Source organism: Bufo bufo, chromosome 10, assembly GCF_905171765.1.
Source record: "Bufo bufo chromosome 10, aBufBuf1.1, whole genome shotgun sequence".
NCBI lineage: Eukaryota > Metazoa > Chordata > Amphibia > Anura > Bufonidae > Bufo > Bufo bufo.
Window position 1 is genome coordinate 149,712,857 of NC_053398.1, and position 20,426 is coordinate 149,733,282.

General features: G+C 45.3%; 1 protein-coding gene across 4 annotated transcripts in view; it reads left to right on the forward strand.

Moving 5' to 3' along the window:
* Positions 1-4,203: 4,203 nt before the first annotated feature.
* ZFPM1 (zinc finger protein, FOG family member 1) overlaps positions 4,204-20,426 on the forward strand; it is an 87,517-nt gene continuing 71,294 nt past the window's right edge. For 2 of the 4 annotated variants that reach the window (XM_040409302.1, XM_040409304.1), the window contains exon 1: positions 4,204-4,821. In XM_040409302.1, coding sequence (XP_040265236.1) covers positions 4,782-4,821 — 40 coding nt within the window. In that variant the 5' untranslated portion in view covers positions 4,204-4,781. Of the gene's footprint in view, positions 4,822-13,717; positions 13,758-19,240; positions 19,263-20,426 lie in introns of those variants that run through there. The other 2 variants (XM_040409303.1, XM_040409305.1) reach the window with 2 other exon arrangements.

The following is a 20,426-nucleotide window of genomic DNA, read 5'->3' on the forward strand; positions in this document are numbered from 1 at the left end:
ACATATGGTTGTGTGCATGTAGCCTAAGGCACCTTTCATACGTCCATGATGACATCTGTGACAAGACGGTCAGTGGTTCATCTGTGAAGATGTCCATGAAGAATACTTGTTTGGTCTGTGTGTCTGTTTTTTGCCCTCCGTGTGTCACCCGTATTCCATGTACGCTGCTCGGCTGAAAATCAATTTCCAGAGCGTCTCCAGTCCTAGCAATGGTCCGTGAAAAGCACTGACAGAACCCGGATGCTGTCTGCATTGGTTTTCACATCCCCATAGACTTCAGTCGGTGTGTTTGGTGCATATTAAGGTCCAAACTAGTGCATGTCTTTTTGTTTTTTCCACTGATCCACAGTAAGTGGTGTACGTGTCTGTGGAGAACACATAGGGCACACATCTGTGATTCACTGACATGTGAAATGGAGCTGATAGAGCAACTCTAAGGGCTCATGCACACAAACGTATTTTCTTTCCATGTCTGTTCCTTTTTTTTGCAGATCGTATACGGAACCATTCATTTCAATGAGTCCGCAAAAAAAAACGGAAGTTCCTCAATGTGCATTCCGTTTCTGTATGTCCATATTTCCGTTCCGCAAAAAAACAGAACATGTCCTATTATTGTCTACATTACGGACAAGGATAGTGCTGTTCTATTAGGAGCCAGCTGTTCTGTTCCGCAAAATACAGAATGCACACAGACGTCATCCGTATTTTTTGTGGACCACAAAATACATATGGTGGTGTGCATGAGGCCTAACATTGGAGGATTTGGTGAGACCATTGATAGCATGGTCACCGTATAATTCATTTGCCCTGCAGTAATTGTATGGGAAATGTATGACCGTCTGTAGCTTCCCCTGATGATTGCTTGGGTTTGAACTGCCAAATCAGATGTATGCTTGCTCTCATGAGACACCCTCTTAGGCCCCTTTCACACGGGCGAGTATTCCGCGCGGATGCGATGCGTGAGTTGAACGCATTGCACCCGCACTGAATACGGACCCATTCATTTCTATGGGGCTGTTCACATGAGCGGTGATTTTCACGCATCACTTGTGCGTTGCGTGAAAATCTCAGCATGCTCTATATTCTGCATTTTTCACGCAACGCATGCCCCATAGAAGTGAATGGGTTTGCGTGAAAATCGCAAGCAAGTGCGGATGCGGTGCGATTTTCACTCACGGTTGCTAGGAGACGATCGGGATGGAGAACCGATCATTATTATTTTCTCTTATAACACGGTTATAAGGGAAAATAATAGCATTCTGAATACAGAATGCATAGTAAACTAGGGCTGGAGGGGTTAAAAAAAAATTAAAAAAATTTTTACTCACCTTAATCCACTTGCTCGCGCTGCCGGCATCTCGTCTGTCTCCTTCTTTGCTGAACAGGACCTGTGGTGAGCATTCATTCCAGGACCGTTGGTGACATCACTCCGGTCATCATATTATCCATCACATGATCTTTTACCATGGTGATGGATCATGTGATGGATCATGTGATGACCGGAGTGACGTCACCACAGGTCCTGGAATGAATGCTCACCACAGGTCCTGTTCAGCAAAGGAGACAGACGAGATGCCGGCAGCGCCAGCAAGTGGACTAAGGTGAGTTAAATTATTATTATTATTTTTTTAACCCCTCCAGCCCTATTGTACTATATATTCTGTATTCAGAATGCTATTATTCTCCCTTATAACCATGTTATAAGGGGAAATAATACAATCTGCAGAACACCGATCCCAAGCCCGAACTTCTGTGAAGAAGTTCGGGTTTAGGTACCAAACATGCGCGATTTTTCTCACGCGAGTGCAAAACGCATTACAATGTTTTGCACTCGCGCTGAAAAATCGCGGGTGTTCCCGTAACGCACACGCACATTTTCCCGCAACGCCCGTGTGAAAGAGGCCTTAAGGCGGCATTCACACAGTCAGTATTCGATCAGTGATTTCCATCTGTGATAAAAAAACAGGAGTTGAGGCTACACAGAGATCAGGCATAATGGAAAGATCTGCACCGCTTCTGTGTTTTTGACCTGCACCTGGTTTTGGTTCACAGTTAGGCCCCTTTCACACGGGCAAGTATTCCGCGCGGGTGCAATGTGTGAGGTGAACGCATTGCACCCGCACTTAATCCGGACCCATTCATTTCTGTGGGGCTGTGCACACGAGCGGTGATTTTCACGCATCACTTGTGCGTTGCGTGAAAATCGCAGCATGCTCCTCTTTGTGCGTTTTTCACGTAACGCAGGCCCCATAGAAATGAATGGGGTTGCGTGAAAATCGCAAGCATCCGCAAGCAAGTGCGGATGCAGTGCGATTTTCACGCACGGTTGCTAGGTGACGATCGGGATGGGGACCCGATCATTATTATTTCCCCTTATAACATGGTTCGGACCTAATCCGGACACGCTCGTCTGCAAGGGGCCTAAGGGCACACGACCGTATGCCCTCTGAGACATACGGTCCATAAGCGGGCCATATGTCCCGGAGCGGCATACATCTTGCGCACAGGAGCGCACAGCATCATAGGTTACTATCATGCTGTGCGCATTCGGCCGCCCACGGGACTATTGTCCCGCACTCATGATCTTATGAGTGCAGGACAATAGCTTCGGGGGGCGGCCTGATGCGCACGATGTATGCCGCTCCGGGACATATGGCCTGCTCACGGACTGTTTGTCTCGGAGGGCATACAGTCGTGTGCATGAGCCCTTTTTCAGTATTTTGTGGGCCGTTTCTTCTGGATCAGTTTTTCAGTTTTTTTTTGTTTTCTTTCAGTAGTGTTTCCGGTTCCATTCCGTTTTTCCGTATGGCATATACAGTATACAGTAATTACATAGAAAAAATTTGGCTGGGCATAAAATTTTCAATAGATGGTTCTGCAAAAACAGAACGGATACGGAAGGCAAAAAACGGCCCGTAAACAGGGAAAAAAAAACTGCCGTGTGCATGAGGCCTAAGGCTACTTTCACACCAGTATTTCTGCTGGATCCGTCATGGATCAGCAAAAACGCATCCGTCACGATAATACAACCATCTGCATCCGTTATGAACGGATCCGTTTGTATTATCTTTAACATAGCCAAGATGGATCTGATTGTGTCAGAGAAAACGGATCCGTCCCCATTGACTTAAATTGTCATGCCGAATCCGTCTTGCTCCACACCACATCGCGGACAGAAAAACGCTGCTTGCTGCGGTATGGGGACGCAACCAAATTGAACGGAATGCATTCTGGTGACTCCGTTCAGTTCCGTTTTGTCCCCATTGACAATGAATGGGGACAAAACGAAAGCGTTTTTCCCGCTATTGATCCTATGACGGATCTCAATAGTGGAAAGGGTAAGCGCAAGTGTGAAAATAGCAGCAGACAGTATGACATGAGGCCGACATAATAGGCTTAGATACAGTATAGAATATAGGTTTAGATACAGCGTCACCCACGACATGCGTCAGCCATTGAACTGAATTGTGTGTCAGTGCAACCCCAAAATCGCTCAACGAAGCCGTTTTGGATTTTTCTGGGGTTGTTCAATGGCTGCACTGCAATCCAATGGTGCAGTCATAATAGCCTTGTATCCCTACTCCGCGGGCAGTATCATACATACATAAGATTAGATACAGTGGCAATAGGCTTGGATACACCTGCTTAGCAGACCATAGGCTTTGATACCAAGGCTCATGGTAAGACACATGCAGAATGATAGTTTTTAGTTTTTCCAATAGCCTGTAGTGGGTGTGTGCAGCAGGTAGGGTCTCTGCTGCTGTGTTCTCTATAAGCTGATTCATCTGATCTCAGAGACTAATCAGCCCCATACCAGATCACACACCAGTGCAGGTCTAGCACAGGGCCTGACCTCAGAGCCTGATCTTACTTTTATGTTTATTTAGTCTATTTCTATTTGTTTTTATTCTGCCCCCTTTTGTAACGTTTTTAGTCAATGTCCCTAATTGCTTTGTCAGCATGAACATCCAGCCTGACAATACCAGCTTCGTTACTCTCCCAACACTCCTGTTAAAACTGTAAGGAGCGCTCGTGTAGGAGGATTGTCCACAGCACGCCTCCGTAGCTCGTTTTGGCTAATGTGAAAGTCCTCTATACTATTGCATTGTGCGTGCGTCATGACGTCGCAGGTTGGGCGGTGACATCTGGTGTGTGTACCAGTGGGAGGGTTTGCCTGCACCGCCTTCCTGACTGTGGCCACGCCCCGTTCAGAATGTTGCGGCCGCTTTGATACATTTCAGCGTTCCATTGAGAAAAAGTAGTGATCCCGGCGCGTCTTCTCCGGGGGAGGCTGAGAGCGGATCCGCCTGCTGCTGCCGCAGCGGTATCCTTCCGGCACCTGATCTACAGCACCAGAACCCTGCCGATCGCTTGTCACTCTCCGTGCATAGCCCAGGACTGGACTTCTCTATATGACACCCGAATTGGGTCCAGGGGGCGCAACCGCAGATTACACACCTGCAGGCGTTCCGCATGATACACAGGAGACGAGAGAGTTTGTGAGCTGAGCTGGTGAGGGCACCTTGTTCTATGGACCCATGCCACAGGCATGAATGGGATCCCCTGGGCACTGACATGAGAGGCGGCACTGCCTGCTGACCATACCTCAATTCCTGGCAAATGCTCCTGCAATAAACTGTAGGAGGGGAACTTAGGGTACCTACCACCCCTGGCAGAAGAGCCCAGTACCCTTCCCCTGGCCTGAAGCTCCGTCTGCTGCCCAAGCAAAGGACTGAAGTGGGCATGAGGACTGTCTGACCCTCCCTGCCCATCCCAGAGAGATGTCCAGGCGAAAACAGAGTAATCCCAGGCAGATCAAACGTGAGTACAGTGCTGCTGACAGCCCCCTCCACCATAGCGGCAGCCTCGGGCTCTTCATTGTATTGGTACCTACATGTGCCTATAAGTGGAAGCTTGTCCTGTGTATTAACATCGCCCAGACTGACCGTGGGGAACTGGGCTCCCATAGAAGGCAGCTTGGTGCGTGTAGTCCCACAAGGACTGTAGACTTCACATCCCACAGAATACAGGTTTGAGATCATACACATAAAGCTGTAGGTGGCTTCTCCTTGCACTTGTGACTTGGGGGTGTCTTATAAAGTCAGGTAAGGACCCAACCTTGTGGGTGTTAGGTACTTGCTATCGATGATTTCTGATTGCCTGCCGTTTCTGCCGTTTATCACATTGCAGATATCTTGATTTTACGGTCTAGTTGTGATTGAGGGACTACAGCTCCCAGCTGGACTGAAGGCTGCCATTGGCGTGTTTTACCTCTGCCAAGATTTGCCCCCTCCTAGGCAGATGCTTTTCAGTGGCTCAGTCTTCATGTTGTCCAGTAGTCTTGTCACTGTAGCAGAAGGCGATGATGACCCCTCAGAAGGATTTTATCCTTCTCCCCACTTCCCTGAATTACTGACCGCTCAGTACAGTGTGCCTACAAAGCACAGCATGCGGTGGGACGCAGATTGCACATCACTTGCTTATACTGTCCCAGCTGCCTCTTATCCTTCTCTTTGGCCGGCTATTTATAACGTTTTCTCTCTGTTGGGCACAGTACACTCTGCCTGACACGCTGATAAATATACTCTGATTATCACTTGTCAACACCAAGCGCCAATAAAAGGTGAGCCGTTTATAGCAGAGGTCTGCCGAGGGTAATGTGTATTTGTGCAGTCTGTGTACCTAAGGTAAGCTGGCAGTGAGGCCTTCACACAATGGCACAAAGTTTATTTGGTGCCTGTTTAAACTATTGGTGGCTGTAGTGTATAGCGGCCGCCCAGATGTGTGCCCAGAGGGCAGTCTGTGAACCCTCCAGAGCCGTCTGTGGGAGATTTTGTAGTCTGTCATCTGCTTATAGTCATGTGGGCCATTAATAAGGCCATTTCATCACCCTGGGAATTCAGGCAGCTTGGAAATATGGCGAGTCTCCTAAAGCTCAGCAGTGGCACAGTGCCCGCAGTCCAGTAACCTGATGTCATTCCTTATTATTAAATATTCAAAGGGCCCATATTCTTATTGATTATTAGTAACATTGAGGATCCTATTACTTCTCTATAGTGCCAGCATATTCCACAGTGCAGTAGACATCTGCTCATCACATCAGCCCCTGTTCCCCAGAGCTGACACTCTACTTCTCCTTTCGTTCCATGCTCTGTGACCTGAGGTTACAGATTTACTCAGTGTGATAAAATCCCAGGTATCTGTGACTTCAGAGGATCTTTTGCCTGAATTTGACCTTTTCTCAACCATCATTATGTGCTTGTCACTAAAATGTCTGGTTTTGGTTGATGTTTTGCTTTAAATTTTGTTGGTCAGCGACTAAATACAAGTCAAGTATTGTACAAGAAAATGCATATCCACCAGTCTCCATAGTGCTATGTGCTGGGGGGAACAATTTCCAAGTGAAAAGTCATTGCCATCCTTTCGGGCATCAGCCAGTGCATGCCCATGTAATAGTCAGATAGGGGTATTCCCATGAAAGATTGTTGTGGCATATGGCTTGGGTTGATCTCTGGGAAACACATTGGCTGTATTGCAGAATCATGGCTGTACTGTGAAAGAGCTGCAGCATCTGATTCCCACTTAGTGATGGCATATCCCAGCAATATGCCATCCTTTACTATATTGGGAAAAGCTCATTTAATATTCTTTCTCTATGCTTGCCTATAGCAATGGGATAAAAAGGAGTTTGTCACCAGAGTAGGCTGCATCTAGTGCTATTGTGATGTAGTGTCCTGTCTATAAGACCACACAACCCAAGAAAAATATCTACCTGACGCCGGAATGTTTTTAGTCTGCGGGTTCAGGTACACGTTAAATTGCATATCAGGAAGTCATGGACCTGATGGGACAACCCCCTGTAATATTGCAGCTCTGCCGGCGCTCCAGCTATGGGTGCTACATGTCCCCTGCAGAAAAATGAGCATATTCCTACACCTGCATTGGGTAAGAGAAGAGGCTCTTCCCTCCAGGGTGGCTGGCCGAATGTGACGACCCCTTCTAGACTCCACAGTTGGTAGGTACATTGTGTAGATGGCTGCCTAGTGACCTCCCTCTCTGTGCTATTGAAATACCTGTTGGTAAAATGCTTCCCATTTCTCAGTTGGCACAAGCTTGTGATTGTTCATTCAAAAACACGTTAGACAGATTTGCTAATCCTGTGTAAACTTAAAGGGGCTGTCCAGCTTCTACCACAGTTTGTAAACTTCCATACAAGGTCAGTTCCACCGCTGCAGCCAATTGTTAGCCTCGTGACGTTTGTGGCCAATTATTGGTTTACACACTGGGAATTCAAAAGACCAGGGCGGTGGAGAGCAGGTAAGTGACATTTTTATGTTCTGTGTTTTCTGGGACGTGAATAAAATAAAAGTAAAAGCTGGACACCCCCTTTAAACCTAGTCTAAGGACTCTTGCACACGAACGTGTGCAGCCTCTGGCCGTGCTGCGGACCACAATGCACGAACACCCACCGCGGGGCAGCTGCCGCGATCCAGCTGTTTCGGAAAAAGATAGGACATGTTCTATCTTTTTGCGGGACGATACCCCCACGGAAGCACTCTGTGGGGTTCCGTTCCGCATCTCCGGATTTGCGGACCCATTAAAGTGAATGGGTCCGCATCCGTGATGCGGAATGCACACGGAACGGTGCCCGTGTATTGCGGATCCGCAAACTCGGTCCACAATATGGCCACGGAGCGCACACGTTCGTGTGCAATAAGCCTAAAGATGCATTAAAGGGAACCTCTACTATGCTCCCCTCACTGAGCGTTTCTAAATGTTCATTGTGTTACCCTAAACATATAAATTACACTTTTAATTTCATTTGCAGACGAATTCAATAAGTATTATGCATTTTCGTACTTCCCGCCTTCTATGCAAATTAACATAAGAGTCACATCTCACTTGTGTGACCCGAGAAGAGTCATATTTTCAAGCTCTGACTCATCTCGGGTTAATTTGCATATGTATCAAATCAGGTTTTTTACACAATAAAAGCACACAGAGCTATGGGGACTGGGTATTGCGGATGTGCTAGCGGCCATCTAGCAGCCCATGTCCTCAGCTCTATACACAAAATCCCGGTGACTGGTTCCCTTTAAATGTATCAGTGTCTCGTGCTGTATGATGAATTTGTTGCGTCCTGCTAGATTTAAGACATTATGTGTAAATTTACACCTCCTATTAGTTGGCTTACTTGGTGCCCAAATGTTTTCACGCTTCATGCCGTGCCCCTCCCCACTAAATCTAATTTTTGAGTTATTTAAACCCTCTGAATATGGCCTTTGTGTTTCATTTTCCACTGTAGCAAATTTGCTGCATCTGGGCCGCCCTCCCGAGCATAGCCACAGAAAAGATTGGAGGAGGGCTTCACCATGACCCACTAATTAGGGCAGGGAGATATTGGCAAAAATAAAATAATTTCAATTATTTTCCATTTAAGGCCAATTAGCGATTTTTCCTTGTCTTCTTTTTTTCTTTCTACGTACTGTATACTAATGCTATGAGGGTACGGCCACCAACCTGTTTGTGTGCAATAGGTGGAGGGGAAAGGCCCTTCTAGGGCCAGGACGATCTCATGTAGACCTTCATTCATGATGCAAGTCGCTGGAATCAGAAGACAATGCCCTTTCTGCCACCACTCTCCCATACCACAAGCGCCAACATGAGTTACCGAGCAGGACTGGAGCTGGGATCTGCCAGCTGTTGCAGCAGATCCTGGAATTGGGCCCTTCTTTTTCTCATGAAGGATGTGCTTTCCAAAGTCCGGCGCCATCTACAGAGAAGGAGAACAATGACAGCTATACTTTCATTCGCCGTACTCGTCCCCTGTGACCGCGTTGCTCAGTGAGCAGCCAGAGGGAAAAAATGATATGACGATATTTAAAAAAATAAAAACATTGTTGGGGACTAAAAGGGTTCATTTGATTAATTGCCCAGCTCTAGCTGTAATCCAGTGGGGCTTTGTCTGGTTGAGTGTCCCACACATGGGGCTGAGATTAGTCTTTTAATTGGTATGGGATAAATAATACAGTCCTGGGTTTTGGGTGATGTATCAGATCAAGTGAAGATCACGTCCCACTGGATTATTTATTTAAATTTATTTTATTACATTTTTTAACACCTGCCAACATTTTAGTGATAATTAATTCATGGTTTATGTATATTAGTTTATTGCTTGTTTTATATTTTCTAAAGAAACGTAGTGAAATAAATAATCCAGTGGCGCATGATCTCCACTTGGTCCCATAAAGCTGTAGAATACTACACTTGTAATGTGGGGACTTCCCAATGTGGGCTGGCTGCACACCAGGAGATAGCACCACAATGTCACCACAGTTAGTGGTACGATCGACCACTGAAGTGATTCTTGTTCCATGGGTGTAGCGATAAGTGCAAGATCTCAGGTACCGTATTACAAAATGGTAGTCTTACTGACAATCATTTTTGGAAATGCTCAGGTTTGAGTTGAGAATAAGATAATAATCGTTTGTGACCATATAGCCAAGGCAGATTTATGTACAAGCCTTGAATAAGGCTGCGCCTGTGATGAAACGTGTAATAAGATGGCCAGTGATTCATCCATGAAGATTTCCGTGTATGGTCCCTGTGTCCATTTTTGCTCTCCATGTGTCATCCATGTTACAATGACATTGCACAGCCTAAAATTTAATTTTCAGAGCATCTCCTATGACTGGTCCGTGAAACATAGATGGTGTTTATCTTGGGTCCATGTTTTTCATGGACCAATAAACTATAATGGGTGTGATGGATCCATAAACACAGATGAAATAGAGCATGCTTCCGTGCTAAAACCACTGACCCACTGACTGTGCTAAACACTAATGTGGGAAAAAACCTCAATAAAATGAATATGTGGAGAAGACGGACAGCACACGCCCGTGGATCGGTGACGTGTGGATAAGGGCTTGTTCACACAACCATGATTGGAACAGCCAGGGAGAGGGAGACGCCCATTGAGAAACCCTCATCTCCTCCTCCCTGTACTGATTAGCATACTGAGCGGGAAAAATACAGGGGGGCACAGCGCAGGAGCGATAGTTAAAAAAGTCAGGTTAGTCTGGCAGCATCAGGTATTTCTCTCAATTAATAAAAAACCATGAAAGGTCCTCTTTAAACTGAATTGATTGTCTTTGCAAAGAATATAGGCTACACTGATATTAATTATACAAGATCATGCTGAACGCAAACACTGCTATAAGATGCCCAGGTTATACCAGCATGGTCCATATCACTATATACAAGATGATGTATAACCTATACGAGCTGTACATATATAATTATATACAGAATATACCCAGGTTATACCAGCATGGTCCATATCATTATATACAAGATGTATAACTTATACCAGCTGTACATATATAATTATATACAGGAGATACCCAGGTTATACCAGCATGGTCCATATCACTATATACAAAAAGATGTATAACCTATACGTGCTGTACATATATAATTCTATACAGGAGATGCCCAGGTTATACCAGCTGTACATATATAATTCTATACAGGAGATCCCCAGGTTACACCAGCATGATCCATATCACTATATACAAGATGTATAACCTATACGAGCTGTACATATATAATTATATACAGAATATACCCAGGTTATACCAGCATGGTCCATATCATTATATACAAGATGTATAACTTATACCAGCTGTACATATATAATTATATACAGGAGATACCCAGGTTATACCGGCATGGTCCATATCACTATATACAAGATGATGTATAACCTATACGAGCTGTACATATATAATTATATACAGAATATACCCAGGTTATACCAGCATGGTGGAAACCACTATATACACGAAGATGTATAACTTATACCAGTTGTACATATATAATAATATACAGGAGATGCCTAGGTTATACCAGCATGGTCCATATCATTATATACAAGATGTATAACTTATACCAGCTGTACATATAACATTATATACAGGAGATACCCAGGTTATACCGGCATGGTCCATATCACTATATACAAAAAGATGTATAACCTATACGAGCTGTACATATATAATTATATACAGAATATACCCAGGTTATACCAGCATGGTCCATATCATTATATACAAGATGTATAACTTATACCAGCTGTACATATATAATTATATACAGGAGATACCCAGGTTATACCGGCATGGTCCATATCACTATATACAAAAAGATGTATAACCTATACGAGCTGTACATATATAATTATATACAGAATATACCCAGGTTATACCAGCATGGTCCATATCATTATATACAAGATGTATAACTTATACCAGCTGTACATATAACATTATATACAGGAGATACCCAGGTTATACCGGCATGGTCCATATCACTATATACAAAAAGATGTATAACCTATACGAGCTGTACATATATAATTATATACAGAATATACCCAGGTTATACCAGCATGGTCCATATCATTATATACAAGATGTATAACTTATACCAGCTGTACATATATAATTATATACAGGAGATACCCAGGTTATACCGGCATGGTCCATATCACTATATACAAAAAGATGTATAACCTATACGAGCTGTACATATATAATTATATACAGGAGATGCCCAGGTTTTGCCAACTGTACATATATAATTATATACAGGAGATACACCGGCATGGTCCAGATCACTATATACAAAAAGATTTATAACTTATACCAGCTGTACATATATAATTAAATACAGGAGATACCCAGGTTATACCAGCATGCACCATATCACTATATACAAAAAATGTATAACTTATACCAGCTGTACATATATATATATATAACACTTTCAGTTTTGCTCCCACTTTGCATGAGCTGATCTCAAAGATCTGAAACATTTTCTACAGACACAAAAGACCCATTACTCTCAAATATTGTTCACAAATCTGTGTAAATCTGTGTTAGTGAGCGCTTCTCCTTTGCCAAGATAATCCATCCCACCTCACAGGTGTGGCATAGCAAGGTGCTGATTGGACAGCATGAATATTGCACAGGTGTGCCTTAGACTGCCCACAATGAAAGGCCACTCTGAAATGTGCAGTTTGATCACACAGCACAATGCCACAGATGTCGCAACGTTGCAGGGAGAGTGCAATTGGCATGCTGACTGCAGGAATGTCTACCAGAGCTGTTGCCCGTGCAAAGAATGTTCATTTCTCTACCATAAAATACGTCTCCAAAGGAGTTTCAGAGTAACCACACCAGCCCAGGACCTCCACATCCAGCATGTTCACCTCCATGATCGTCTGAGACCAGCCACCCGGACGGCTGCAGCAACAATCGGTTTGCATAACCAAAGAATTTCTGCACAAACTGTCAGAAACCGTCTCAGGGAAGCTCCTCTGCATGCTTGTCGTCCTCATTGGGGTCTGGACCTGACTGCAGTTCGTCGTCGTAACCGACTTGAGTGGACAAATGCTCACATCCAATGGGGTCTGGCACGCTGGAGAGGCGCTCTGTTCACGGATGAGTCCCGGTTTTCACTGTTCAGGGCAGATGGCAGACAGCGTGTGTGGTGTCGTGTAGGTGAGCGGTTTGCTGATGTCAACATGGTGGATCGAGTGGCCCTTGGTAGCGGTGGGGTTATGGTATGGGCAGGCGTATGTTATGGACAACGAACACAGGTGCATTTTATTGATGGCATTTTGAATGCACAGAGATACCGTGAGGAGATCCTGAGGCCCATTGTTGTGCATCACCTCATGTTGCAGCATGATAATGCACGGCCCCATATTGCAAGGATCTGTACACCATTCCTGGAAGCTGAAAACATCCCAGTTCTTGCATGGCCAGCATACTCACCGGACGTGTCACCCATTGAGCATGTTTGGGATGCTCTGGATCGGCGTAAAACTGTGCACATTTCGGCGTAAAACTGTGCACATTTCAGAGTGGCCTTTTATTGTGGGCAGTCTAAGACACACCTGTGCAATAGTCATGCTGTCTAATCAGCACCTTGCTATGCCACACCTGTGAGGTGGGATGGATTATCTCGGCAAAGGAGAAGCGCTCACTACTACAGATTTGTGAACAGTATTTGAGAGTAATGGGTCTTCTGTGTCTGTAGAAAATGTTTCAGATCTTGGAGTTCAGCTCATGCAAAGTGGGAGCAAAACTGAAAGTGTTGTGTTTATATTTTTGTTCAGTGTATATATACAAGATACCCGGGTTATATCGGCATGGTCCATATCACTATATACAGGAAGTTGTATAACTTATTAGGCTACATGCACGCGACTTCGTCATGTTTTGCGCTCCACAAATTGCGGATCCGCAATAAACGGATGTCAGGTGTGTGTGTGCCGCCCATTATAGAAAAGCCTATTCCTGTCCGCAAACCAGACAAGAATAGGACATGTTCTATAATTATTATTTTTTGTACTTTGCTGGGCCACGGATGCTGACAGCACTTGGAGTGCTGTCCGCTTCTTTTGCGGGCCCGTTGAAACGAAACGGTTGTGTGCATGAGGCCTTCTCCGCAGTAAATTGGCGATGGAACAACCTCCTGCTTTTCCAGTTTACATTAGCTTTTTTTTTGGACTCTCCTCCAAGAGGATGAAGCGGGCGGCTGGAGTATTGCATATACGTACGGTCACATGTAACCTTATCTCCCCAGTCCAGATACATGGCGTTGATGGAGGCGGCCTGGACTCGGGGAGCTCATTACTCTGCTTGCCTTTATGCAGATTCTAGTGATGGGGGGAAGGGCTGATGTGAAAGGTGAGAAGCTACTTGTGCATCTTCTGAGGCCCCAGCTCCCACCCTGATGCTGGGCAGGATAAGAGCCAGAGCTGCGATCGGCAGGCAGATAAGCTTGAAATATCCTATTATGCAGTCACATCCTGATAGAATCAGTGTGTCGGGACAGGCCTGAATGCGAGATCTTATCTCCTGTGACTCTCACATTCATTGTATTAAAAGGATCACGTGTGTTTCAAAGTATTTCTTCAGAGATCTCGCAGCTGCTGCGATCTTATCTCCCTCTCAGCAGATATTACTTTGCAGCCAGCAGACATATAGGGCTTTCTTTTCCTGATGATGATTCTGAACATAGATAACGAGAAAATGCAAGATGAACTGGACTCTCGTTGTGGGAGCAGATGGTGGATTGGAAGTAGATTGCGGGCTGCAATAATAATTTTATGCTGCTAATCTTCTTGTGATAAGGGGGGTGGTGTCAGCCGTGTGATATGTGTAGATGGCTGGCTGGTGGGGGTGACCTGCTTCTCCCAGAACTTTCTGACAGCCTTCCATGGGCATCTGTACCTTGTTTGCTCTGCAGAGATCTAGGCTGCAGATAAGGAGCTGATTTGAGGATGACAGAAATAACTGCCTGATAAAACTGCTTTATCTGACGGGGGAAGTAATTGCAAGCCTGAAGTTCTATCTACCTGTCTGGGTTTTTCCAGAAGCGATTATTAAATTGATAATAAATCTGAGTCTCTCTTTCCTCCCATTTTTCTCTCCTCCCTTTCACTTCCCCGATCTCTCATCCCATTTCCCACTTCTACTTCTTCCTCTGCACCTTTATTTTTTCATCACACTCCTCCATTCATTTTCCCCCGAGCAGACTACTACTAGTGGTCGACAACATGTAAATAATCAATGTTGACCTAACCACTAGTTGTCAAGGAACTTTTTATGCAAGCGGGGAGAGGGTTAATGCGCCTCCCACGCGTTTTGTCTCACCAGATCTGCCAGGGAGGCGAGCAGCCACGCTGTCTGCCATTTCTGCTTCTCAAAGACTCAGCTGCTGAAATACAATACTGATCTTCAACTTGATAACCGTACGGTTCTTAGGATGAGATACAAAGCAGGTACGGTGCGGCCAGGCTGGAGTCCCTCGGCAGGTACCATCTGCCGGATAAGGACTAGTCATGTACCCAGGTGGTATCAGGACTTAACCCCCGTAATGTAGAAAGCCATAATGCAGTTTTCAATGACTTTATCTTTCCGCTTGTAGTCTTGATGTCCTTGGGATCCTAATCCGTTGTGTTTGCTCATAAAACACTACCAGCCTCATATGAGGTCTACTAATGTCAGATGGGAAACATGGCCATCACAGAAGTGGACGTTCAGTCATTCTGGTCATGATGCCTTTGTCATTGGTTCTGATCTAACTGATGGAATCAGGGGTCACCTGTACTTCACAATGATAAATCGGAGAAGCCGGGTCTTACATCTGATTAACTTCTCACGCCGGGACTTCTCTTTGAAACTCAGAATTTAGAAGAATTTTATCAACTGGTTAAAGAAGACCTCTCCCGGCTCCTGACACGCCTGTTTTAATAGCTCCAAGCATCCCCCATGTAATAACATTTCTGGAGCATCCATATGACTGTATGTTCTGCCATTTCTTTAATATTTCTATTAGAAGTTATGAATGAATTGCTAGCTGTCTGCAGTAAGGGTCCAGAGGGGTGTTACCAGTTGGGGGGGTGTCCCTGCACAGTCTGATTGGATAGAGTCAGTCTATGCAGGTACACCCCTCAACTGGTTACCGGCCAAAGTGTGAGGCTGTGTGTGGCTACAAACACACATGCAGTTTTTGATGGGACTCGCTTGTGCATACAACTCGGGTTTGCGTAAAAGGATTTGAGCAAGTTGAAATCCAGTATGTCTGAGCATTCTCTCCACGGAAATTAGCCCATACTCATTAGATGGTTGGTTGATCCTATAACAATGGGTGCATTGGACCAACATACATGTGATGTGTAGGATCTAGGGATGATCAAATCGATGTCTCATTATCTAAGAGTTCTTGACCTGCAGGTGAGGATGCTCTCATCTGCCTCTTGATTGACAGGACATCTTGTGCCTGAGTGAGCGCAGAGGCTCCACTTTGGGAACAGCTACTGTTCATGGAAATGTAGCTGCGCATGTGCAGTCACTGTGTCCCTCCTGTAGCGGAAGAACAGTTGGTTCTGCACTTGTGAGGAGATGTACAGGTGAGCGCTTCTTGACCTGCCTGTGCATCTCCTCACAAGTGCAGAACTAATGAGAACAATCAGTTTCTTCACCCAAAGATGTGACGAGGACTAGTCTCCTTTCTTGTGAGCCTGGGAGGAACCAACTCACTCTCTGCATCAATATCTACACCCTGTCCTGAATAGTTGGGGATTGTGAGCATTGATGGACCTGACAGAAATCAGAAGGGAATATATTGTTCTCATACTGCAGCCTAAGGTCACCCTTCAGCAGTCGGTAGAGATTCAGCCTCGTGTTGGTCTGTACAGCCGCCATCCTTGTACGTTCTCTTGATAATCTTGTATCGTCTAGCTCTACACTGCGTGCAGAATTATTAGGCAAATGAGTATTTTGACCACATCATCCTCTTTATGCATGTTGTCTTACTCCAAGCTGTATAGGCTCGAAAGCCTACTACCAATTAAGCATATTAGGTGATGTGCATCTCTGTAATGAGAAGGGGTGTGGTCTAATGACATCAACACCCTATATTAGATGTGCATAATTATTAGGCAACTTCCTTTCCTTTGGCAAAATGGGTCAAAAGAAGGACTTGACAGGCTCAGAAAAGTCAAAAATAGTGAGATATCTTGCAGAGGGATGCAGCACTCTTAAAATTGCAAAGCTTCTGAAGCGTGATCATCGAACAATCAAGCGTTTCATTCAAAATAGTCAACAGGGTCGCAAGAAGCGTGTGGAAAAACCAAGGCGCAAAATAACTGCCCATGAACTGAGAAAAGTCAAGCGTGCAGCTGCCAAGATGCCACTTGCCACCAGTTTGGCCATATTTCAGAGCTGCAACATCACTGGAGTGCCCAAAAGCACAAGGTGTGCAATACTCAGAGACATGGCCAAGGTAAGAAAGGCTGAAAGACGACCACCACTGAACAAGACACACAAGCTGAAACGTCAAGACTGGGCCAAGAAATATCTCAAGACTGATTTTTCTAAGGTTTTATGGACTGATGAAATGAGAGTGAGTCTTGATGGGCCAGATGGATGGGCCCGTGGCTGGATTGGTAAAGGGCAGAGAGCTCCAGTCCGACTCAGACGCCAGCAAGGTGGAGGTGGAGTACTGGTTTGGGCTGGTATCATCAAAGATGAGCTTGTGGGGCCTTTTCGGGTTGAGGATGGAGTCAAGCTCAACTCCCAGTCCTACTGCCAGTTTCTGGAAGACACCTTCTTCAAGCAGTGGTACAGGAAGAAGTCTGCATCCTTCAAGAAAAACATGATTTTCATGCAGGACAATGCTCCATCACACGCGTCCAAGTACTCCACAGCGTGGCTGGCAAGAAAGGGTATAAAAGAAGAAAATCTAATGACATGGCCTCCTTGTTCACCTGATCTGAACCCCATTGAGAACCTGTGGTCCATCATCAAATGTGAGATTTACAAGGAGGGAAAACAGTACACCTCTCTGAACAGTGTCTGGGAGGCTGTGGTTGCTGCTGCACGCAATGTTGATGGTGAACAGATCAAAACAGTGACAGAATCTATGGATGGCAGGCATTTGAGTGTCCTTGCAAAGAAAGGTGGCTATATTGGTCACTGATTTGTTTTTGTTTTGTTTTTGAATGTCAGAAATGTATATTTGTGAATGTTGAGATGTTATATTGGTTTCACTGGTAAAAATAAATAATTGAAATGGGTATATATTTGTTTTTTGTTAAGTTGCCTAATAATTATGCACAGTAATAGTCACCTGCACACACAGATATCCCCCTAAAATAGCTAAAACTAAAAACTACTTCCAAAAATATTCAGCTTTGATATTAATGAGTTTTTTGGGTTCATTGAGAACATGGTTGTTGTTCAATAATAAAATTAATCCTCAAAAATACAACTTGCCTAATAATTCTGCACTCCCTGTATGTGTGAAGAGTTTTCTGTGTCTGGGTAGGTGAACGCTGTGATGTCACTTCCTATGAACGCACAGTGGCATGGTCCTCATCCTGTGGTGCCACCACTCTTGTCTGTGGGGGCCGGTTTTGGCTGCTGTCCGCCCGGCACAGGAGGTAGCGGGGCTCCGTTTCCATGTCCTTTGTTCTTATTGTTGTCAGTTAGATGCAGCAGATAAGAGCTGGGAACTGATCAGACCGGAGATTGCAGCCCAGGACCTTTCTGTACTAAGAATGGGTTTGTGTTTTTAATGTTAACCCTTTCAGAGCAGGACTTTGTGTAAATGGATTACAGTTGTGAGGAAGCCAGAGGTTAAGCTGCACTTGACTATATCTGATATGCTCAGACCTATGTGGACATGTAGTTCCTGTAGGTTGGACTTGAGCTGATGACCCGACGCTGCAGGGCAGCTATAGTAGTCACTAGACCTTAATGGAAAGCATCTTCGTTTCCAGCAGCAGATGTTGTGCAGCCATAGAGATAATGTGTACAGGTGCTTAGTGGCTCTAGGAGAGCGGGCCCCAGAACAGACTTTCTAGAAATCTCCCTTCCTCACATGGAGAGGCGTGATGTCAGTGTGGCTGTCACATGGAGAGGCGTGATGTCACTGTGGCTGTCACATGGAGAGGCGTGATGTCACTGTGGCTGTCACATGGAGAGGCGTGATGTCACTGTGGCTGTCACATGGAGAGGCGTGATGTCACTGTGGCTGTCACATGGAGAGGTGTGATGTCACTGTGGCTGTCACATGGAGAGGCGTGATGTCACTGTGGCTGTCACATGGAGAGGCGTGATGTCACTGTGGCTGTCACATGGAGAGGCGTGATGTCACTGTGGCTGTCACATGGAGAGGTGTGATGTCACTGTGGCTGTCACATGGAGAGGTGTGATGTCACTGTGGCTGTCACATGGAGAGGCGTGATGTCACTGTGGCTGTCACATGGAGAGGCGTGATGTCACTGTGGCTGTCACATGGAGAGGGGTCATGTCGCCTCCTGTATATGAGAACACTCGTAATATTTTATACATGTGAATACCAGGCTATGGAGGCTCCTACATGTTCCATAGTAATGTGTAACGTAGGCCCTGCACCATCAGAGCTTGCAGTCTAACGACTGAAACAATGCTGCGTGTGGACATCTGATCAGGGTTTTAGATCTTCCTGCTTCCTTTCTTCTCCTTGTGTACAGATCTTGGCGGCTGATATACTTGTCCCTGCTCCTGCCCTCATGTACAGCTGCTGGATATGTACTAGCCAGGGTTTAGGGCTGTATTGATCCATGAACTTGTTTAGCTGCTGCCCAGCGGCCACCTAGGACCCTCCGATACCTTGAAATTGGCACAGTGAAAAAATGTTGGGTATGACGATCCTACAGATACGCGTGTGTCTGTATGAGCTTTCCTGTCACGTCTGTTCTGAAGAGTTGCCGTTCATTGTATATGTCATGTTCACACAGACACGTTCCTGTAGGTTAGACCGTTAGCGCCGAGGGTGTACATACCAAGACTCATAGTGTTTAGGAGCCAGTTTGACCAATCTAGGGGCCAACATGACGTTTTCATAGACTACAACTCGGTGGGGATCATTTACTACAATCGTCTCGGCTGTTATTGCCTTAAAAACCCTTTTTTCTCGGGTCCTTTTTGCCACTTGCACAGGTGTTTTTAGAGTTCCCTCACCACATGGAGTGGCAGGCCCGACACCTTTACTGATTTTTACTACTCCAGGTGCACATACTGCCGGAGGTGTGCTTTACTTATGATCGTCATAAATTGGGTGAATCCTCCGACAGAGGGAAATCAAAGACCACCACCCAAAGCTGAGCTTTTTTAGATGCTAGAGAGACGCTCTTTGTCCAGCCATGCCATAGGGGCAGCTTATGCAGCTCATAGGATTTCCATCTCCTCGTGGATTGTGCATACTGTGGGCTCTATACTACAATAAGGCCTCTTTCAAATGTCCATGATGACGTCTGTGACAAGGCGGTCAGTGGTTCATTCCTGATGAATACGTTGTTTGGGCCATGTGTCCGCTTTTTGCCTTCCTTGTGTCACTGCTAGGCTGAAAATAGTTTTTTACAACATCTCCTAGCAATTGCAATGTATCCATGTTGTAGGCTTGGTTTTCATGACTAGACCATGTGTGTGAGAGATCTATAATCATGGGCCATAATAGGGCATTCTTCCATGGTATCACCAACGACCCACCGTCCATGGAAAACCACTGATGTCTGAACGCACATGTTAGGCTACTTTTACACTGGCGTTTTGTGAGACACAATCTGGCACCATAGAAAACGGATCCCTCCTCTATTGACTTTCAATGGGGTTCATGACGGATCCGCCTTGGCTATGTTACAGATAATACAAACGGATGCAGACGGTTGTATTATCTGAACGGATCCGTCATGGACACGGGTGTGAAAGTAGCTAGTCAGTAGGTGTGTGCTGTCTGTGGAGGCCATGATCCACTGAAGTGAGGAGGAGATCGGGCAGAGGGTCCTCGTGAGGGTCCTTTCTGTC